This window comes from Jaculus jaculus, chromosome 1 (genome assembly GCF_020740685.1).
Source record: "Jaculus jaculus isolate mJacJac1 chromosome 1, mJacJac1.mat.Y.cur, whole genome shotgun sequence".
Taxonomy (NCBI): Eukaryota; Metazoa; Chordata; class Mammalia; order Rodentia; family Dipodidae; genus Jaculus; species Jaculus jaculus.
This window is the reverse complement of record NC_059102.1, coordinates 66031486-66055446: the sequence shown is the minus strand read 5'-3', so window position 1 is coordinate 66055446 and position 23961 is coordinate 66031486. Positions and strand designations below refer to the sequence as shown.

The 23961-nt window shown below is 41.3% G+C and overlaps 1 protein-coding gene across 2 annotated transcripts in view; it reads right to left on the bottom strand.

The window, feature by feature from the left end:
* The window catches only part of Pcsk5 (proprotein convertase subtilisin/kexin type 5), a 496681-nt gene that overhangs the window by 112139 nt on the left and 360581 nt on the right, over positions 1–23961 (bottom strand). For both annotated transcript variants that reach the window (XM_045145561.1, XM_045145571.1), the window contains exons 21-24: positions 16287–16389; positions 8094–8230; positions 4155–4361; positions 2591–2659 (exon numbers count right to left, since the gene is read on the bottom strand). In XM_045145561.1, coding sequence (XP_045001496.1) covers positions 2591–2659; positions 4155–4361; positions 8094–8230; positions 16287–16389 — 516 coding nt within the window. The remainder of the gene's footprint in view (positions 1–2590; positions 2660–4154; positions 4362–8093; positions 8231–16286; positions 16390–23961) is intronic.

Sequence of the window (23961 nt, the reverse complement as noted above, 5' to 3'; positions counted from 1 at the left end):
AGGAATGGGTGGCATCATTAGCATTTTTCAAAGTGAATTTATCTCTTCTCACAGGCCACTCCTTTTGTACTTTGTATCCCTGGTTGGCCAGAGTCTGCTGTGGAATTAATTTTCCAGTTGCTTCACCTTGAGGTTATCTTTAGCCAGCTCAGCCATGGGGAGGGTAGGCATGGTGCAAAAGCCGGTGACCATGATTGTCTTGCCACTGTTTCTTCCTCCATGCTAAGATAATATATGACCTGGTGTGAGTTCACACATATACATTCCTTTTAAGGTATTTTTTAAAAATATTTTTTGTTCATTTTTTATTTATTTATTTGAGAGCTACAGACACAGAGAGAAAGACACATGGAGAGAGAGAGAATGGGCGCGCCAGGGCTTCCAGCCTCTGCAAACGAACTCCAGACGCGTGCGCCCCCTTGTGCATCTGGCTAACGTGGGACCTGGGGAACCGAGCCTCGAACCAGGGTCCTTAGGCTTCATAGGCAAGCGCTTAACCACTAAGCCATCTCTCCAACCCCTTTTAAGGTATTTTAAACATGTGGAAGGATTCAGGCCCCTCCCCACACATAGTGACTGGCTTCTACTTTCACCCACTACCCCATGGGGAATACCAGCAACACCACTGAGGTTGGCCCTCAGTGGACTGGGGGCAGGGAGTGGGGAAATAATAGTACCAGTACATGGTGTGTCCATACACAGCATATTCTTTTTTATTTTTGGTTTTTCGAGGTAGGATCTCACTCTAGCCCAGTCTGACCTGGAATTCACTATGGAGTCTCAGGGTGGCCTTAAACTCGTGGCAATCCTCCGACCTCTGCCTCCCAAATGCTGGGATTAAAGGCGTGCGCCACCACGCCCAGCTACAACATATTCTTTTAAAAAAATTTTTTTTGTTCATTTTTATTTATTTATTTTGAGAATGACAGAGAAAGACAGGCATATAGAGAGAGAGAATGGGCGCGCTGCAAACGAACTCCAGATGCCTGCGCCCCCTTGTGCATCTGGCTAACTTGGGTCCTGGGGAATCGAGCCTCGAACCGGGTTCCTTAGGCTTCACAGGCAAGCGCTTAACCGCTAAGCCCTCTCTCCAGCCCCTGCAACATATTCTTAATAAAATATACAAATAAGTAGAAAAGAAGGATAAACATTAAAAAAAAAAGATGTAGGAGGAGCATCTTCTTTGGTCTTTGTTTAATTTACTTAGTGGGTTGCCCTCACTGAACACAGCAAAGAGAGCCACAAATCTCAAGGTGAACAGCCTCCCCTAACACCTCTCCTCAATGCACAAAGAATCACAAAATACACAAAGACATTCACAACAGTGAAGGTACCAAATGACACTATACAAATCATCTATGTAAGGGGAAAAAAGTTGAAATGGACAAAGCTGAGCAAAAGTCACTTATTATTGCTGCTGGAAAAATCACCTATCACTTCTCCAGAGACACTGAAATCTGCATATATATGCAAAATAATAAAATACATGATTAAAATATTCATAAACAAAGTATATTTGGTACTTAAATATTTATTTTAGTTATTTTATTACTTACATTTAAATTTACTTTGGCTTCCCAGATAATTATCATTTTACCCTTAAATCTCTGACTGTTTGCTTCTGAAGATGTACTGGAGGCCTTGGCATGCCCAATCTCTCTCTTTCTGCCTTTTTCTCTCTCTAACATAAATTAAAAAGTATTTTTTAAAAAGAGAAATCTTCCAGGCATGGTGGCACACGCCTTTAATCCCTGCACTTGGTAGGCAGAGGTAGGAGTCTCACTGTGAGTTCGAGGCCACTCTGAGACTCCATAGTGAATTCCAGGTCAGCCTGGGCTAGAGTGAGACCCTACCTTGAAAAAGCACAAAGAGAGAGGGAGGGAGGGAGGGAAAGAGGGAGGGAGGGAGGGAGAGAGAGAGAGAGAGAGAGAGAGGGAGAGATCTTCCATCTGTCTACTTGCTTTTGTGTTTCACATCTTTCTATTTTTAAATTTATTTTATTTAGAGGGAAAGAGAGAGAGAAAGAGGTAGATGTATATATAGAGAGAATGGGTGCACCAGGGCCTTCAGCTACTGCAAATGTACTTCAGACACATGCACAACCTTGTGCATTTAGCTTATGTGGGTCCTGGGAATCGAACATGGGTCCTTTGTCTTTTCAGGCAAGCACTTTAATCATTAAGTCATCTCTCCAGTCCTGTTCTTCACAACTCAAATGAGTTACACAAGTATTTATTTGCCTGAGTTTATTGGTTATTTGTTGAATCAAGAAGCTAAGTGTCCAAGTCTCAGGCACTTTGAAATATTATTGCTAAGAGCATCCCATTTCCAACATCAATTACCCATTAACCAGAGGGGAAAACACCACCAACCTTCCTTAACCTCAACTTTCACAAAGACAAGTGACCTATTGTTTCAAAGCATCTCCTCATTGTGACTTTGTTTGTACTGGAGTAAGTTGACTTTATGGATAGTGATGGAGATACTGATGAGGATTCCATGGCAAGACCTTATGCTGAAGCAATGACAGGATGAGGATGAGAAAGGAAACAAGATAGTCAAACTTGTGTAACGAAGGCGGGTGACATACCCACAGTGCATCCGAGACATCCTTCCTCACAAGGCATGCACCCTTCGTAGTCTGGATCCTGGACTTCACCTGCATAGTAAGAGCAGAAACACAGCTCACTTTCACTGGGTAGAGACAAGTAAATCATAGAACAACTGGGAAACCCAAAAATAGCCTTGAGAATATGCATACCATGCACTTTAAAAATCTTCTTATGTTAATTTAATAAATTGAATTAGCTTGATTAGGTAAGAATAGAACAAAGTTGGACTATATTCCATGTAACTACTTTTTCTGAGGCAGACTTTTGCTTGTAGTTCAAGCTGGCCTTAAACTCATGGCAATTCTCTTGCCTCAGCTTCCTGAGTATTAGGATTATAGATAGTAGCTACCACTTTCCTAAAACTAGTTTTGAAGTCAAGCTAATATGTTTTACTTATTAAATAAGTCAGTTTTGTATCAAGGATATTAATTTGGAAAGTAATTAGGCACATAAATGAATAGACTGTATCTTTCTAACAGAACATATTTTAAACACTTAAATTATTTTATATCCATATTCACTGCATGTGTAAACATTGATGAGAAATAGGTGTTTTAATTACTTTCAAATTATCTTAAAGATTCCTCAGCACTAGACTCCTCAGCATAAACCTTACACAGAGCTGAGTCCTTGGCATTCTTATGTAAAATACAGAAAACTTTAAGTATTGGGGATGGGAAGATTGCTCAGTGGTTAGCCTTCTTGTAAAGCCTGTAGATCCAGGTTCAGCTCACAGCCACCCACATAAATCCAGATGGGCATTCCTTTGCAGCAGCAAAAGACTCTGGTATTCCCATTTCCCATGCAAATAAAAAATTTAGTGCTGTTGTTTAATTTATCTTCATATAATATAATGAATTGATCAATATCAGTAATATATGTCTTACAGATCATTGAAATATTTTTTTCCATTTTGTTTGAGGTAGGGTCTCACTGTAGCTCAGACTCAGCTGAAACTCACTATGTAGTTAGTCCCACGCTGGACGCCAACTCACAGCGATCCTCCTATCTCTGCTCCTTGAGTGCTGGGATTAATGGCATGTACTACCATGCCTGGCACATTTTAATACTGAAAGTAGTTTTGGGCTGATTCTCACTGGCTTCTCTTCGAGATTCTGCTTGTACTATACTTTCCCTTCAGGAACAAAGACCTCAAGGCATGGAGAAATGACATTAGTTTTGTCCAGGTTCTCATACCTACTGATTGTGAAGGAGGAAACTGTTGGCCAAGACTTTGAGACTCTGACCTCACTTTTTCTCTTCTATGTGCTGTCCACAAGCCTCATACTGATCGTTTTCTCTATGATTGGTGGCTATATTGTTCTCTCTTTGGATTTTGTCTTGGGGAAAGCTAGGGAAAAGGTGTGAGGTTGGGTGAGGGAAGGGATGCTACCACTGTCCCCATTTGTCTACAGAGTTATCCAAATTCATCCCTGGTGCTGATATTAAAGCCAGGAAGGTCAATGAAGTCTTTGGAACACCCAGAGGTGTAGTCCTCATCCCACCTGCTATTACGGAGCAGGGGCCCCAGAGCAGCCTCACCTCCTCCGCACTCCAACTTCTGGCAGGTGTGATTGGTGGGCACAATGAAGTAACCACTCTTGCATCTAGTGCAGACACCTGGACTGTGGCAATGTTCACAGCTGTCTGGGCAGGGCAAGCAGGCATACCCCTCAGCGGGATAGTGGCTTGTAGGGCAGCTCTCGCGACACTCCCCCTGATATAGGAAGCGCTCTTGTCCATGCTTGTCTGACCAGTTACAGGAAAATTGGAAAGAGAAAACACAAAATCAGCCATGAAGGTAATATGATGCAGGACATTTTATTAAAAAGAGAAACAACTGAGTGCTTTGGTTCCTAGGGGACCAGGAGTATAAAGATAGATTTAATGAAAAGTGCAATATCTATATCCTTGTCGTTGAAGAGTTTTCCTTGCAGGGAATCATTCTACAATATTTTATATCTGAATGAACAGCAACTGCTATTTGGGATGCCACTGCAAAACCACAAACCATGTTCTGTGAAGAACTATAATTCAAAATGTTTCTTAACTTTTTCAGGGGCTCTTTTTGGTATCCATGGACCCTCTCAGATGTGGCGGTTACAGAGATCCCTTAAGAATAGATACATGCTTCATGATATATGTTTTATAAAAGTGTAATCTTTTGATATGATTGGCAATTGTTAGCAAAATAATATGCTTGTGCTGTCTGAGGACATTCAGGGCTTCAGTGGTCTCTCCTTAGTTAAACCTCTCTGGAAATAATCTCAAAGAATCATCATAGAGGTTTCCACCACACACTACACCAGGCACTTCTCCATTCAGCCAAGCTAACAAAAAGGTTAACAATCACAAGCATCATGCTTAGCATTTATTTTATTTTCCATGGTATCCAATGCAGAATCACTTGTGCATGGGCAAGGTGCACATAAATAGTTAAGATACTAGATTAAATGCTGCCCTTCAATTACAAAAATATGGAAATACATCAAAGAATTTTTCAAGTAGATAGGTACAGGTAGTGGTAAGAATCTTAGACTAGTTGACATTTGTTAGCACATAAACTCTTTTTGATGATATATGTTGAGATGTAGAGTGTTTTAGATATGAAAATGGTTTTAAATACACATGTATCTTTTCTCCTTTGAACATTTTTTCACATACATGTGTTTAATAGGTGAAATGTGCATGTGGTGTACTACACGTGAGTGTAGATGCAGTGCCCTGCACTTGCATGAAGAGGCCAGAGAAGAATGCCAGCATGTCTCTCCTCCATCACTCATCTACTTGTTTTCTTGACATGGTATCTTCACTGATTCTGCAGTTAGGCACTTTTTGTGTGTGCGTGTGTGTAGAATTTTTTTTTAAATTAAAAAATTTTATTAACATTTTCCATGATTATAAAATATATCCCATGGTAATTCCCTCCCTCCCTACCCCCACACTTTCCCATTTGAAATTCCATTCTCCATCATATTACCTCCCCATTACAATCATTGTAATTACATATATACAATATCAACCTATTAAGTATCCTCCTCCCTTCCTTTCTCTACCCTTTATGTCTCCTTTTTACCTTACTGGCCTCTGCTACTAAGTATTTTCATTCTCACGCAGAAGCCCAATCATCTGTAGCTAGGATCCACATATGAGAGAGAACATGTGGCACTTGGCTTTCTGGGCCTGGGTTACCTAGTGACTCTTTGGTTTCTGCTCCCCACAGGACTGGGGTTGTAGATATGCATGACCACACCCCATTGTTTATGTGAGCTTTGGGGAATTAAACTTAGCAGTTCAGAACCTCTCTGGTCCTCCTGCTTATTTCATCTCTCCAGCTCCCTAATTTTGTTTATTTATTTATTTTTGGTTTTTCCACCCAAGGTGTGACTTAAAGAAGTTAAGTAGGGTATGGGGAGATTGCTCAGCAGGTTACAGACCTTGCCATGCAAGCATGAGGGCCCAAGCATGAACTAGCATGAGCTCAATCCTAGGCACCCACATCAAAAGCTGGGTATGGCCACACGGACCTATAAATACAGTGCTGTGGGGAGCAGAGACAAAAGACTTGCTGAGGCTAGCTGCTCAGCCAGTCTGAGCCCACATGGTAGCTCTGGGTTCTGTGAGAGACTCCATATCAAGATAATGATGTGGAGTAATGGTAGAGAAGGATGCTCTATGTTCTCCTCTGGTCTCTGCACACCTTCACACTTGCATACACGATACATATACCACACTACACATGACATATGCACATGCATGCACCAGAAGAAAAGAAGTAAAGTGAACATTTTGACATCTTGCACTAGAAAGCTGGGCTGGGGACTGGATCAGTATGTAGAATGCTTGCCTAGCATGTATAAGGCCCTGGGTTTGATTCCAGCACAGCACAAAATGAGGCATGATGGCACAAGACTGTTATCCCACCACTTGGGAAGTGGAGGTAAGAGGATCAAAAGGTCAAAGTCATCCTCACTACATAGTGAGTTGGAGCCAGCCCCAAGAAAGGGAGAGGAGGAGGAAGAAGAGGCAAAAAAGAAAAAGAAAAGAGGGCTGAAGAGATGGCTTAGTGGTTAAGGAGCTTGCATACAAATCCAAAGGACCCAGGCTCAACTCCCCAGGACCCATATAAGCTAGATGCATAAAGGGGACGCATGCTTCTGGAATTCATTTGCAATGGCTGGAGGCCCTGATTCATCCATTCTCTCTCTCTCTCTCTCTCTCTCTCTCTCTCTCTGTAAAATATTAAAAAGAAAAAGAAGAAAAGAAAAGAAAGCTAGGACAAGAGCCAATTTTCTGGTTGTTGGTCTTGACATTCTTCCTGCAGAATCATGCTCTCACTCTGCTATCTACTGCACACTTTCTTTTTCTAATTTATTGTTATGTTTGGAGGTAGGGTCTTGCTTTAGCTCTGACTGACCTGAAATTCACTATGTAGTCTCAGATGTAGTCTCAGGCTGGCCTCCAACTTAAGTCAGTCCTCCTACCTCTGCCTCCAAAGTGCTGGGATTAAAGGCGTGCACCACTATGTATGGATCTTCTTATAAAATATATTTATTTGTTTATTTGTAAGGAGAGAGAGAGAGATAGGGAGAGAATGGGTGCATCAGGATTTCTTGCCATTGTGAATGAACTCCAGATGCATGCACCACTCTGTGCACCTGGCTTTACATGGATACTGGGAAATTGAACCCAGGCTGTCTGACTTTGCAAGCTAGCATCTTTAACTGCTGAGCCATCTCCCCAGCCCTAGTACACACTTTCTATATGCCAGAATCTGCCTTTATGCTCAGGCATTAGCAGAAAAGATGGCAGAAGCCATTCACTGCTGTTCTGGGAATGGAACGGACAAGACAGGTACAAACATGATAAGACTTGTGAACGGAGACAAGCAGGGAGACCTTCCCAATGGGTGTGTGTGGGGGGGGGATAAACATTCAAACCAAGGTGGAACAGGATGAAGTCAGTCAGACCATGAGCAGAGACATGTCAAGTGATGTCTTGAGGCTAGGGAAACACATATGCCCAAAGGAGGAGAAAGACACAAATATAACAGCAATAGAAATAAAAATATGGGGCTGGAGGGATGGCTTAGAGGTTAAGGTGTTTGCGTACAAAGCCAAAAGACCCAGGTTTGATTCCCCAGGACCCATGTTAGCCAGATGCACAAAGGGGGCACAAGTGTTTGGAGTTTGTTCGCAGTGACTGGAAGCCCTGGCACACCCATTCTCAATCTATCTCTCTCAATCTCTCTCTCTCTTTCTCTGCCAAATAAATTAATAAAATATTTTTAAAAGAAATGAAAATAAGATACTTAAAATCATAGAGTGCTTATGATGTTTCTAATCATGATTGGCTAATGAATAGCTGTCCGGTCTGAAGCCTCAACCCCAAGACCAGGCTTCTGATCCAAGCCAAATGCTGGCTGGTGAGAGAACGGCCTGAGGTAAGGAAGGAAGGCTGGCTAGCAGCAGAGGGGCTCACCTGCTCCACAGGAGGTACAGTCAGAAGACCCATTTCCTTGGCACTGCTGGCAGGTGTGATGGCATGGATGACACTGCTTCTTAAATTCAAATTTCCATGAGGGGCAATTCAAAACACAGCGGCCATCATCAAAAACCCTGGCAGAAAGGCAAGTTTATGGAATGTGTCAGGGTGACTTTGCACAGGGTCCCAGGGAATCAGAACATGTGGCAATCATGCTCTGCTGTACAGCTTTGGTTTCATTGTCCCAGAAATGAACGATATGCCTGGAACTGGCCATCTTGGACCATGTTAGTTAGAAATGTTAGTTACAGACTCATCCTTGGCCCAAGATTTGGGACCAACAGTAGGCAAACCAGAGAGGAATTAGAGATCCCATACTGAGCCTGGTCCAAATAAGCTGACTTCTGGGGTTTAAACTCATGCTATAGGCTCCTGCCAAAACCAACTAACAGGCAAACAGTCTCTGACCTTTCATGATACCAAATGGGCCTCTGAAAGCAAAGGCCTTAGAGAAAGCATTCTTCCTTATTATCAACATGCCCATACTTGTCATGGGACATGCCAGGTCTAAGTGTCCTGAAAGGGTCGAATTAAGAACCATCCTGAAGGCTAGTCTTATGCATATGGAAAACAATCAATGAACACGGACTTTATCTGTCCATACGTGGGGTACTAACAACTTTTGTTTTCAGATCATGTTTGCAAACACCTACAAAGGCCCTGTAAATAAGTTAGTAAATAGGCTTCTAAAACTTTTGGTTTTACATATGCACAATATACATCACAGTGGTATTGCTAATATTTTCATCCTTTTGTTTCAAAGTAATCATAAGAGCAGATGGAATTAAATCAATTGCATCCAAGCATTCTGCTTAGAAAAAGGCAAAATGTTGATCAAATAAATGTAGGAATCAGACAGGTAATGTGGGTAGATGGAGTGAGGCTGGGCTCAGTTCTACCTCAAGTCCTTCTAATTCATCAGGGCTTAGGGAATGAGCTGAATATTTGGATTTCTGACAGGTTTTCAAGTGGTGATAAAAATACAGAGAGCACAGTTTTTAATTTTTTTATTTTTATTCACATTGTTTTAGTCTTAATCTCCTAAAATAGATAGCAATTACTCCTGAGAGCTTGTATATTCAGGCTAATCAGGTGACCTTCCCTCCATTAATGGAAATAACATGCAGACAACATGGAATTTAGTTAGCATTATTTAATTAACCAATAACCTTTCATGTCTTCCATAGTAACAAAAAGTCAAACATTTGAACACCTTTTAAAAATTTTGCTTTCCTTTCAAATAGCTAATGTGATGTATGATGTATAAAGTAGTCCTTCCTTGGTGAGAGGCCACTAGTAGAAATGCTCTCTCTCTCAGAGAGCAAACTTTAAAAATATTTCATTTGTTATTTTGTTTTAAAAATATTTTATTTATTTATTTATATTTTTTTGAGGTAGGGTCTTACTCTGGCTTAGGCTGACCTGGAATTCACCATGTAGACTCAGGGTGGTCTCAAACTCATGGCGATCCTCCTACATCTCCCTCCCGAATGCTTGGATTAAAGGCTTGCACCACCACATCTGGCCAAAAATATTTGATTTATTTATTTATTTGAGAGAGAGGGAGAGGGACAGAGAGAAAAAAAAAATGTGCATGCCAGGGCCTCTAGCCACTGCAAACTCCAGACACATGTACCACCTTTTGCATTTGGCTTACGTGGGTACTGGGGAATTGAACCTCACAGGCAAACACTTTAACTGCTAAGCCATCTCTCCAGCCCTAAAATATATGTTCAATGGTTGATATTAATTAATTATGTGATATTTCTGCAATACATTTAGCATTTTCTTCTCATATCAAGGTTATTGTCATTTCCATCTTCTTCTTATTTCTTTATGTTTGACTCTTTAAGTTCCTCTCTTTTAGATCTTCATGAAATATATACCTGTTTTTTTCTATTTATTTGGATTTTTGATGTAGGGTCTTGCTCTACCCCAGGCTGACCTGGAATTCACTATGTAGTCTCAGCGTGGCCTTTAACTCACAGCTATCCTACTACCTCTGCCTCCTAAGTGCTGGGACTAAAGACGTGTACTATCATGCCTAGCTTTATACTTGGTTTTTGAACTATGGTCACTCCACTGTGCTGTACCAGAACTTGTGTCACTTGTGTTCTGGTACCTATTATCCATTATTTCCCTATCCTGCCACCCTCCCCAGCCTCTAGTAAACACTTATCTAACTTCAGTTTGACTCCTTTTGGTTTCCTCATATGAAGGAAAGCATGCAGTATTTGTCCTTCTGGATGTGTCTCATTTTATTTAACACAATATCCTGTGGTCCCATCTGTTTTGCTACATATGGTGGGATTTCATTCTTCATGGATGAACAATATGTACTGTGTAATACCTATCATTTTATCAATTCATTTATCTATTGATGGGTACCTAGGTTGATTACATAATTTAGCTATTGTGAATGCTGATCAATCACCATGTGGGCATTTCTTCACTATACTGATTCCATTCACTTTGGCTGCTGGGTCATCTGAAGAGAACATTTTGAGAACTTCTGCTCAGTGACTATGTAGATTACTGTGGAGTTTGCTGAGTGATTCCTGTGGAATGCAGGCAATATTGACCTGGGGTCTTGGTGTCCTTCCTTAGAGAAGTAGTTATTCTGTTGGTTGAAGGGCAAACTGAGCACACAACAGGTATGTTGCCACTAGACCTAGGGGATGAATGGGCCTGTAAAGAGGTTTCCTTCTCTCTGTATTTCCTCCCTTCATGTTGGACACTAGACAACAGACCAGATAGAGACCTCCATCAAATTTTTCCTGGGGCAACACTGGTTTATCTACACCCCAGTACTTCAGATCTAGAGCCAACCATGCTGGCGAGTGGGCCACATCACTTCCAAGTTTTGTGGAAATTGGGATGGAGCAAGACATTCTAAGTAGTATGTCATACACAGTCTTCCCTTTTGTCATTTACCACACCTGAAAGTGCACATGCATCTGTTTGGAAATAAAGTGAGACTGAAGAGCCTAACACAGACTTCCACCTTGCTCTTGGCTCCTTGGATCCCTAGATACTGTCACTATACCTTGAATTGCTAGAGGAAATAATACTTTTTTGGTCCTTCATGGATAGTATGGAGTCCCAGCCTTAAAGTGACACTCATGCACATATGGCTAACCATGTCAAAGTAGATCCCCTCACCATGGTATAGGATGAGGTACTTGGTCTCCCAACTTGAGAGTTTTAGCTAATGGCAATGTCAATGGGAGGTATCGCTGGAGACTTTCCAAGCTCCAGCCCTGCTCTAGATTCTGAGTTAGAAGATTTTTTTTTTCCCAAGGGGTAATTTGGATGGAACTAGTTAACAACAACACACCAAACCCTTTTTTGAGAGCTTTATGAGGAGTTTAAATAAGGAGGTCACTCAATGTTCTAATGAAAAAGAGACAGAGCCAAGTCAACCATGGGGAAAGGGGTATTGTTTTTCTTGCTAACTTTAGTTGAGAAAAAGATGTGAAGCATCTCACCATGTTCTATTAGTAAGTTGGCTGTGGGCAGTTTACTTTGGTGACCGACCACTTTCAGTGGAACTCATTTAAAACCACCCAGAGCCTATGGAGAGGAGGTGCACTAGAGAAAATAAGGCCTTCATGTTCATGGGGGAAAGGCACTGCTTTTCCAACCTGATTTTTAAGAAGGTATCAACCATATAGCTGTAGCTTTGCTTTAAACCAACCCTATACCTGAAAGAAAGCACAGGTAGCTTGCACAATTCTGTACTTTACCCGTGTTCATGCAAGCAGTCACAGCCAACTTAATGCAGGGGGTCACAAGGAACAAAAGACATAAAAGTAGGAGTGGGGTTATTTGGAAAGAAGAAAAGGTTTAATGGGGGTGGGGATGGGGTAAGAAGAGTAATGTAAGGTAAATCCGATCAAAATGCATTACAGGGCTGGAGAGATGGCTTAGCGGTTAAGCACTTGCCTGTGAAGCCTAATAAGGACCCCAGTTCGAGGCTTGGTTCCCCAGGTCCCACATTAGCCAGATGCACAAGGGGGCGCATGCGTCTGGAGTTCGTTTGCAGAGGCTGGAAGCCCTGGCGCGCCCATTCTCTCTCTCTCCCTCTATCTGTCTTTCTCTCTATGTCTGTCGCTCTCAAATAAATCAATAAAAAAATGAACAAAAAAATGCATTACATACATGCAAATATATGAATTAAGATGTCAAAAGTAAAAGAAAGTCAGGAAAGCAAAGACGTTTAACTGAAGGCAGTGAATCATATCACTTCTTGCAGATTTTATTTATTTATTTGCAAGAAGAGAGAGAGAGACAGAGAGAGAGAGAAGAGAGACAGAGAGAGAATGGGCACACCAACCCCCATAAAAAAATTCAACCCAGGACAATCTAGGCTACAGAGTAAGACCCTGTCTCCAAATAACAACAATGGCACCAACAAAAATGAATTTTGAAAATGTAGTTTTTGGTAAATCAACTTCAGGGTTGAATTCTTATATTTTCAAATTTTTATTATGGGGGTTGGGGAGATGGCTCAGCAGTTAAACATACTTGCTTACAAAGCCTTCTGGACTGGGTTCAATTCCCCACCTAAAACCAGATGCACAAAGTGGTGCATGCATCTGGAGTTCGCTTGCAGCTGAAAGAGGCTATAGCATGCTCACTCTCATCTCTCTCTGTTTCCTTGTAAATAAATAAATTAATAAATAAATAACCAACCTTCAAAATGTTGTATTATGGGAAAAATTTAACAGATATAAAAGCATCATATATTTATTATATATTTAGTAATCAACAGATGCAGTTATTTTGTGCAAGATGTGTACATATATAAAATGCATAATAGCTGGGCATGGTGGCACATGCCTTTAATCCTAGCACTCGGGAGGCAGAGGTAGGAAGATCACTGTGAGCTTGAGGCCACCCTGAGACTACAGAGTGAATTCCAGGTCAGCCTGAGCTAGAGTGAGACCCTACCTCAAAAAAAAAAAAAAAACCAAAATGCATAGTATATATTTCATTATTATTTTGTTATGTAAGATATATTAATATATCATAATAATTAATATATTAATATAATATATTAATAATTATGTATATATTATTAATACCTGGCCAATCTTCCCTCATCCTCACCAATTTATGTCTCTTGCATTTAGTTTTGGCATGAAGCAAGACTGCAAGTGAGATGCTCACATTCTTTTGGCGAGTGAAAACTCTTTGAAGACCATCTGTTTCAGAAGGGCTAAATGTATCCAAATGGTTACAATCAGAAAGAAACTCAGAGACACAACTTCCTTAGTAATTTGTCTCCCCTTGTTTCCTGCCCAGGTCCATCTTATTTATTTATTTAATTTATACATGGTAGAGACTTGCTCTAGCCCAAGCTGACCTGGAATTCACCATGTAGTCTCAGGGTGGCCCTGAACTCACTGCAGTCCTCCTACCTCTCCCTCCCATGTGCTGGGATCAAAGGTGTGCACTACCAAGCCCAGCAGGTCCATCTTTAGTATTCTCTGTCCTGCTAGAAATGAGACCACTAAACTTGCATCCCAAACTCAGCTATCTTCACTTGAAGATGGATTTCCCATTGGATTCAAGTTAGCTTCAAACAAAGGGAAATCTCAGCCAGAGATCTGAGGGTGAGATGAGAGCGACTGGAGTGTTCAGCCCAAACCTGCTTCCTCCTTCCATGACAGGGCATGGGCTTTGTGGTTTTCCAGGTATCCCTTCTTCTTCTTATTTTTTTAAAATTTAAACCACTTGCTGTAGTTTGCATGTGTTCTTCAAAGTCCCTGGCTGGAAAGTTAATTCACAGTGTTACCGAACTGTGAAGTAGCGCTTAAAAAGAGGTGATTGAATAATGAAGAATCTTGTATTGTGGCTGTGATTGTGGGAGTGAGATAGCTATCTATAGCAGTAATGTCATCTTCCTTTTGCCTGTTTACCCTCTTGCCACACATCTTCTGCAGTGTAATGGCTCAGCACAGAGACCCTGTGCCATGGACATAATTTTCCCAGCCTCCAGGACATTCAGCCAATGTGATCTTGTTTATAATTGATTTAGCCTCAAGTATTGTATTATAACAGCAACACAAAATGAGCACAGACACCTATCCAGGAAACACTTGGGAAAATATGTTAAAAAATACTTTTTATTCTTTCAAGAACAAATAAGTCAGAATCACCATCTTTTCAGGTAGGTTTTCTTTTCATCTCTTTAACTTCCTTCAAGGAAATACCAGAGAAATCAGAGGTAAGGTAGTGCATTGCCATGTTGCATTACCTCTTTCTTGGACTTATTTACATTTAATTGACATCAAGGAAGAAAGATGTGGGAAAAAGTGGAATGTTTGGGTGGTATGAGAAGAAATTCTTCTTGAGAAGTAGTATTTTCTTAATATGCCCTGGTCCATTTATGGACATGCATTTCTTCAAAAGTTGGAACTCTGGCATAAACAAAACCATCAAAATGTCCAGCCAGGTCACCTCTCAACTTGCACCAGTAGACCTTGTTTCCTTCCTTCTTTCCTCCCTAATTCCCTTCCTTTCCTCCCTCCCTCCCATCTTTCCTTCCTTCCTTCTTTCAGTTTCCTTTATTTCTCCTATTTTTGAGACAAGGTCTCATGTTTCACCATGTAGTCCATACTGGCCTCAAAATTCTGCCTCACCCTGATGAGTGTTAGGACACATATACTACTATGCCAAACCCTTTGCCTAGATTTATGAAGTGGCCATTTATAATGGTAGAATTTTTTTTCTGTCTTCTCATTTCTGTTGGACTGGGGACCATCATAACCACTGCAGTGCATACCAGATGAGAATAGTTGGCGCACTCACTCAGTAACCAAGTGCTGAAATATTCCTCTAGTTCAAAGATGTCCAAACATGTAAAGGAATTTAATTATTGATACCAATACAAATGGGGAGTAAGAGGAACAGAACCCTGTTTTCGTAATGTTTGTATCTTAAAGTATGCTTTGAAGTTTTATAGCAAGCTCAATATTTAGAGATCTGGCTGTCTTAGAGACACTTAGGACATGCTCTCATGGTCAGCACTGAGACTCCTTAGGATTTTCATTTTTGTTTCCCTCCCTTTCTCTCCTCCTCTCTCTCCTCCCTGTCTTACTTCTTTCCTTTATCCATTCATTTCTTTCTCTCAGGGAACTATTCAGGCAATCAGACTTATGATACTGATTACAAACATTAACAAGTTCAGTGAACACACCAATATAATTCTATTATATATTGATCACTGTGAGGAATAAAGGAAAAAGTATACCACAGCCCCTGCTCACAGGGATGTTATAGTCCTGTGGAGGAATGAGGACAAAATGACCACTGTGCAAAGCAGAGAGAATGTCTCAGTAGTAATCACGTAATGCAAAATACCAGCCACCACTTCAGCTTCAGCCACTGGTCTGGGTATACTCAGATTCCTGCATATGTAGCTGAGCAGGCATGAGACCCTTCATTTACTCTCTCAGCAGACACCAGGACCAGAGGAACACTGACCAAAAACTATACCAGGCCTTCAACTCTCTTCTTTAGAAATGCGCAGTGGGTCAGCAGTGTGGCTCAGCCATTCCCATGTCAGCTATTCTTTCTAGATATGTATTGAGTGCCTCCTGTCTTGCCAGCACTGTGGGTGTATAGAAATAGGTCTGTGAGTATCCCAAGGACCTTACAGTCTGATGAGGATATTTGTAAATAGATTCCTCTGAAGGCGTGGCTGATGTTGCTATAGAGCAGCAGGGATAAAGAGAGGAGGTTAACTCTCCTATAAAGAAGAAAGGTTTTCTTTCATTCAATAGCTCACCCCTGAATGAACTCTAGTGATAACATCTTTGTCCAGACCATAGAAAGGAATGTTTGTACAGATAGAGGTGGGATTCCATTCATCAAAGTGACAACAAAGGCAACATCTTCATCTAGAGAAAGCCCTTCAGTGTGTAGGAAACTGGTCCTTATAGAGAGTATTGTCCCCATGATGGAGGAGAGGCTACAGAGGTAGGCTGTGACCAGACTCAGAAGGATATGTTTCATAGGCACGAGTTAGGTTCAGTTTCCCATAGGCTCACAGGGTACCACTAAGATGAGTAATACCTCCTTCCTCTCCACCTTATCCCCAGGAGATGCTGAGAGACCACTCACCTTGTCCTGGGGCAGCTGGTGCAGTGTTCTGGGTTTGGCCCCCAGCACTTGGCACACGAGGCTTCACAGCTTTGGCAGCTGCCTTGCTCATCAGCATATTCTCCTAGGGAACAAAATCTAGACATTAATTTCGTTCCACATGGCTGGCATTACCTGAACCCTCTGTTGCCTGAAAGTCTGGTGATAATGCACAAAGAGTAAAAGAAGGCCTTGATGACCAGTCCAGGGTTCTGACCCTGACAACTGCAACTGCTCCATTGCCAGATGCCCCAGAAGTGTACATCTTAAATATTTATGAGGCAATGGCATGTCTTTGGATCCATTCAGCATGTGTTACTGAGTTTTTAAGTAGGGGAGTGCAAGTAGTTTGCCACCAGACCTTTGTTCTGAGCTCCTACTGACTGTCCCATTGAAAGCTGAGACCCAGGGTCATCCCATTTATGGTTGTGGAATTAAACAATCACCAGGACCTATCCACATCTCGTCTACCACACTGGAGAGGGAAGGACTGTAGTTTCTGGGAAAGAATGGGGGTTGAGCCTTGGTTGACATTTGGCAGACAGGAGCTACATCTTATCCTGAAAGATTATGAGTGAAGAGATAACCAGGAATTATTCCTTGCTGGAAACATGGCATGTCCCTTGGAAGACTGTACATTTGTTCTTGCCACAGAACTAAGTATAGCCTCACAAACTTATCTTAAACATTTAGGTTATCACTGTTAGGGCAAAGGTGGTAGACAGGGAGCAACGTCAGTGAAGGTGAACATCAAGACATTACTCCAGCCCTCTATCCACACCACTTTATTACTATTTTTTAGCCTAATCCAAAGTCTGTGCTTCCTTCCTCCCTCCCTCCTTCCCTCCCTCCCTCCCTCCCTCACTTCCTCTCTCCCTCCCTCCCTTCCTTCCTCCTTCCCGCCTTTTCTTTCTTTCTTTCTTTCTTTCTTTCTTTCTTTCTTTCTTTCTTTCTTTCTTTCTTTCTTTCTTTCTTTCCTTCCTTTCCTTCCTTCCTTTCTTCTTTCTTGTTCTGTCTCTCTCTTTTTCTTGGAGACAGATCATGTTCAGAATAAGACATAGTTTCAGATTTTGTCAGAGCCATCCCTCTCACTACCTTCCCCAACTTTGACAGCTGTTTAGACATCTGAACCTTGTCAATCTGACATCCAGCTGGCATGGTGAGGTAGGATGACCCACCCATGGTTTAATCAAGCTGCCTCCCTGGATTTAGAGTAGTTGTATTTAAAAACAGTTATGCAAACACGTGCTTGATGAGGGAGGTTGGAGGAAAATCTTGGTCTTCCCCCACAGTTTTACTGAACCTGTATAGTTAGGAAAGGTAAGCCTTCCAGATACAAATCTTTCACTAGCTTATAATCAAACCACATAAAAAGAAATGAAGTGCTTGTTTTAGTTAGGTCTTACATAGCCAAAAATGCTTTTTATGTAAAGTTATTCTATTAGTTTTGTTAAATGAGGAGGAATAGGGCATGTTCTGAATGATGCAAATATCTCTTAGCAGCGTGTCGTCCTAGTTGTTACCAGGGGATGTGACCCAGGAGTCCAATACAAAGCTTTCGGAATGGGACTGTGGTCCTTCCCTTGGGAGGCATGGTCTGGGCTCACAAGAGTGAGGCATCCATCGGGGCCAAGGACTGCAGAGATGTGGGTGATGTCTCTCTGCCCAAGTGGCCAAATGGTGACTGGAATCCAGCCGTTCTGTGTCTTGTCATGCTGTGCTTTCTAGTCAGCTTTCTCCACCTCTATGAGGACACCTTTTGCTAGTTCACATAAGAGACTTGAATGGATTAGTTGTCTAGGAAATCAGCAGTCTCAAAGCAGAAAAAAATGGTAGGACTTCTGTCTAGCAGGAGTGGTGATTTTAAGATTTTACCTAATAGAAAACTGCTAAATATGGCCTCCCCTGCCCCCAAGCATGTTTTCATGTTTTTCATGGTAGAGCGTCACTCTAGCCCAGGCTGACCTGTAATTCACTCTGTAGTTCTCGGCTGTCCTCAAACTCATTTCTGCCTCCCAAGTGCTGGGATTAAAGATGTGCCCCATCATGCCCCGCTTCCCTGCTTTTTTTGGCGCAGGCCCCATCTGTCACATATTGCCTTTGCTGTAACATCACCCATTGTTGTTGTAGAAGGCACACTAGTTGAGCAGTGAATGGCTGGGTACCAGAAAAATGAAGAACAGAAAACTCAGGATAGACCCAGTAGGAAGCACACTTTGCTTACAGCAGTCAACAAATTTGTGCCTAAGGAGTTTCAAAAGATATATTCTGACTGGAAGAGGAATAGGAGAAAGTCAGATACTTTAAACCCATAAAAAATATATTCTAGAGAAATGTGAGCTCAGAATGTGTACCTTCTTCATCCATTCTTTCCATGAATGTTTTCTGAGTATCTCCATCTATGTCAGGTATTAGGTGAGATTTTGAAATATATAAATTTAAAAGGCTCTGCCCTTGGGTTTTCAATGAGTTTTTCTTTTTGAGAGGATTTTTGAGTAAACAGTTGTGAAACTAATGTTAGTCTTCTACTTCTTCAGACAATGAAAAGACCAAGAAGAGAAAGGAGACACAGAGAACTCTGATAGACCTTTGCAGATCTACAGAAACAAGAAAACTCTTTGGCTTATTGTCGGTCTCTGCAGAGGGACCCAGTGCTTTGGTTCTTCTAGCTTGGAAGTAGCAGATCCAGTGCTAGGACAGGGCTCCTACCCAATAACACATTGTTCTGCCAAATCAAAATCCACTTAGGTGGTTCTGAGCATTTTCCCGTATCCACACCCAAAGTCTTTATAATCTTAGATGGTGCTTTGCTGGTCAAGCAGTGGCAATAAGATATTCTTATGAAATTTTATTTATTCTGGGTGTTTTTGTTTTTATTTATTTTTAATTTTTTAAACAGAGTCTCACTTTGCAGCTCAGACTGTGCTGATCTTGCTACGTAGGTCAGGCTACCCTTGAACTTGTGACCCTCTAGCCTTCTTGTTCAGCATCCTGTGTAACAAATTATAACAATGCACCACCACACCTAGCTTAAAACTTCTACATATTTACCTATGAATTTTTAATAATTTTGTGTGTGTTCTCATGAGTGAATGTGGGTGCACACATGTCCACAGAGTATGTGTGGAGGTCAGAGGACAACCTCCAGTGTCGGTTCTCACCGTCAAGCTTATTTTGCAGCAGCCTTTCTTGTTTGCAACTGAGTTCACCAGGGTAGCTGATCTTCAAGGTTCAGGATTCTCCTGTCTCCCTTCTCCCAGTACCTGTGCTAGGATTCCAGAGACACTTTACATAGGTTCTGAGGACCCAACTTTGGTTGTCACCAGACTTGTGCATCAGGCATTTTACCCACTGATCCACTGTTTCCTGACCTTAGTTTGAAACTTAAAATTCTCATTTGCCACCTCTTCATTGGTTTCCATAATCCAGGAGGGGGCATCAATGCCTTCCTTGAATATGTATTTTCGTGACCTGCACAAACATAATGATCTCTATTCAGTAGCCACAAAGTGCCACCTTAGACATAATGACCATTAAGCATTCTCTCTGGTCAAATATTTTTTTAATGGTTAAAAAAATGTATTTATAATTAGCCAGCTGGATTCAGCTTAGATGATCCCAACTTTGTTGGCAGCATCCAAAGCATCGTAATCAGGAGCCAGCGAACCTACACCTTCTTCTCTCCATCAGGCCTGATCAAGGTGTTGGCTTTGGCCACATCAATGTCTTCACAGTCTCTTTGATCTGTGCTTGTTAGACTTGACATCCACCATGAACACAGGTGTGCTGTCTTCTGTCTTCATCACAGCTGACTCCGTGTACCGGGGACTTGATGATGGCATGGTGGTCAAGCTTGTTTCTCCTGGAGGCGCTCTTCTGAGGGTCTTTAGGCTGCCTCCCTCCGGAAGCGCAGTGTCTCGGGTCACCGGAAGGTGGGTGCTGTGCGGTCTTCTTTTTGTGGTTGTGGTTGTCGTTGGGCACCATTTAGCACTGCCTTTATGGCTTTGGCTTCAGCTTTGGGAGGAGCAGGGGCTCCCTCCTTTGCTTTTGGCACCTGCCATCTTGTCAAAAACTCTCTCCAAGATTTTGAAAACATGATCCAAACACAATCTTTTAATGCTTTTAATGTCTGATTATGGTTTGGCATTATCCACCTCCACAAAATACTTTTGCCTAATCTCTCTCTCTCTCTCTCAATCTCTCTCTCTCTCTCTTTAAGCATATATATTATTAGCTAGTGAAGAAATAAGGTTCCATATGGCTGATTCATAAATATTAAATTTTAGCTAATCCTCCTCCCATATCCTTCTCTTCTCCATCCCCTCCACTTAGACCACTTACCACCCCCCCACAGTATTCTGCTCCCTCTACTTATATATCTACTATGCCCTCCCCTTAAACTCTCCCCTCTCTTCCCATCCTTATACGTGTTATTCTACATTACCACCCCAAGTGGCTCCTTAGGACTGATCATCCCCTTGCATTCCTCGCTTGGGCTGGGCCAAATGTTTTCATGCCCATAAAGAGACATCACCTAACTTGCTGATAAGGTATTTGAGCTCCCTCAGCTTCCTCGTTCTAAATGCTAAAATTACTGTCCATCTTCTCCTGGATTCTTATCTTATCCCCTGCCTTTGAGGAAGGTGTATTTCCCCTTCCCCTTGTCAACTCTCCATTCACTGGCAGTCACCTGCTTTTCTCAGGAGCTTTCTGGCCAGTCCCTTTGTCTTCAATCTCTTCTTTCTCTCTCCATTGTTATAGGATCTGCAAAGTTTCTCCCCTAATCTAAAACCTTCCCCAGCCTTGTCCTTCCATAATAAATGACTCTTCAAGTTTGTTTCCCCCCATCTCCTGTTACTTGGAAACAAAATGGAGAAAATTTCATGACCTTGAAGCTTATGTAAGAGAGTCAGCGAAGGACAGCTAAATGGCTCAAGCCTTTCCAGTCTGCATGCCTCTTCACTTCAGAGCAAGCTCTGGCTTGAGAACAGATGACAATAGAGGGACCTGCCCCAATTCCCATATTTATGTACATGTCCAATTAGTTACATAAACAACTGCCCCCAGCCCTCGCACACAGGCACAGATTTTCCACTGCGCATTTTGAGCTAAAGAAGTCAGATTCCAAGGACACAGGCAAATTGCTTCCCCCCACCCTTTGGTTGTTGGAGCAGCAAATTCTTGTCATCTGTCTTCATTGCACAATGAAGTTGAATGTTTATGACAGGCGTGATATACAAAATTCTTAGAAAAAGCCACTTTTAGCAGAGACCTCAGGAGCCAGTATTTAGTTCTCCTCCTCATCCGACAAGCTCTTCTTTCTGGCATCTTCGTCTGTTATTATGATGTCCAAACCATGTTTGTCCAGTGATCAGAACTTCTCTACTCCCCCGTTAGTTCCTACCTCATCATATTCAGCATGGCACCAAGGAAGTGGAGTCATGTGTGGAGGAGTGATGCCTTGAGAACTGAAGATTCAATTTAAAATTAATATCTATAAGTTTAAAAAAATCCAAGTAAGTGGCTTACTCTGCTTGCTTCATTACTTGATAATGTTGAAGAATTTTGTATTGAAGTTTGGATTATGAAGAAATATTATGAGGTTATCTAGAATAGGTATATGTGTATAACATCATCACATTTACAAAATGCAGTTGAGGGCTGGAGAGATTGCTCAGTGGTTAAGGTGCTTAACTGCCAAGACTAAGGTCCTAGATTCAATTTCCCTGTACCCATGTAAAGCCAGATGTACAAGGTGGCACATGCATCTGAACTTAATTTTTAGTGGCTAGAGGCTCTGGCATACCCTATCCCATAAAAAAATAATAAATAAATAAATAAAATATTTTTAGAAAAACACCATTGAGGCATAGCAATATCTCTTAAGTTTGCATGGCCAGAGAACTAACTGACTAACTAACTAACTTTCTTTTTAACTTTCCTTCTGTCTTTTTGTTTTTTTCAGGATAGGGTCTCATTTTCTCCTAGGCTTATCAAGAACTCACTCTGTATTTCCAGGCTGGCTGCAAATTTACTATATAATGGATCATGGCCTTGAACTCCTGATTATCCTGTCTTTATTCCAGAGTAATAGGATTATAGATATGTTCCACCATGAACTCAAGAACTTTATTTCTCCTAAAGGAATATCCAAAAGAAATAATTATTTCTTTATTGATTCAAGCCCAAGCTATTATAGAATTATGCATATAAATATGTACCCTTATAAATTAATAAAGACATAAGTAGATAATGGACTGCCTTTAAAGCAGCTTGTTTTTTTTTTTTTTTTTTTTTTTTTAGCCCATTGACTAGTAAATCAGTGAGGAACCAGTAGTAGGAACTCAGGGGTATGATGTTTGTCTGGTTATTTTACTAAGCAACCTTTAGTATTGAATTATCTGAAGACCTCAGTGTGAAGCCTATTAATGTTCCTTATCATTCAGATGCTAGGAACCATAGTGTGACTTTTTTATTGAATAATTCTACAATTCCAAGTGTTAATTAAATAATACTATCTCTTTGCACAGATGCCAATATGTAGCTTCCAACTTAAAATACCATTGTGTAAAGATAATTCTCATGAAAAGAACCATGCCTTTGTTACTTCATGCCAGCTCCAATAAATGCTCAGCAACACTTTCAACTAATTATAAGCTAATGAAATAAGTTAGTTTTTAAAGCCTCGTTAAACTGAAGTTTTATAGCAAGGCTCAAAATAATGAGGCCATCAACTGAGACTGCAGCACCTTTCCTTTAAAGTCTGTATGATCATTCAGTCTTGAAAGGGAAGGAGGTTCTGACATGGGCTATAGCAACCTTGAAGACATTATGCTAAGTGAAATCTTTCTGTCACAAAAGGACAAGTATTTTATGAGGTCCCTAGACTGTAAAAATCATAAGGACAACATAGAATGTTGATCTCCAGGAACAGAAGCAGGGCATGGGGAGTTATTGATTTGGGGGGGCTAGAGTTTCAGTTTGGAAAGATGAAAATGTTCTGGAGATCGATGGTGGGGATGGTCATACAACAGTGTAAGTGTGCATAGTGTCACAGAACTGAACTATAAGAGTTAGGATGGAAACTTATTTGTATATATGTATTATATATATGTATATGTATATATGTATATGTATGTATGCATATTCTCCACAGTTTAGAAAGTATACCTAATACACACGCACATGTATATCCTCCACAGTTTAAAAAGTATACCTAATGAGTCTGTTTCTTAATACTTGATATTGAAATTAAGGGTTGCCTGCTCTTTGGGGAGGGGTAAAAAAGAATCAATTATCCTGAGGTGCCAATCTGTTGAATTGAAGCTTGAGAGAGATGTTAATGGGAGTAGATGGATACACGGATAAAGCCTGCCATAAGGAGTCATCTGGTTGATGGAAAGTTGTGTGCTGCTCCTACCTCAGGAGCCACCACAGGGAAAGAATATGATACTGTTAGAAGGAGAGTGTACCCACACTTGGCCTGGAGGCCCACTGCTCTTATCTTATTTTCTCAACAGCTTCATGGTACCCCCCCCCCCACCCACCATACACACACACACACACACACACACACACACACACACACGGACTTTTTGAATGATGAGGCCTGTCCTTCCTGGCCCCTTGATTTTCTCATTCTCAGGAATGGGCATAG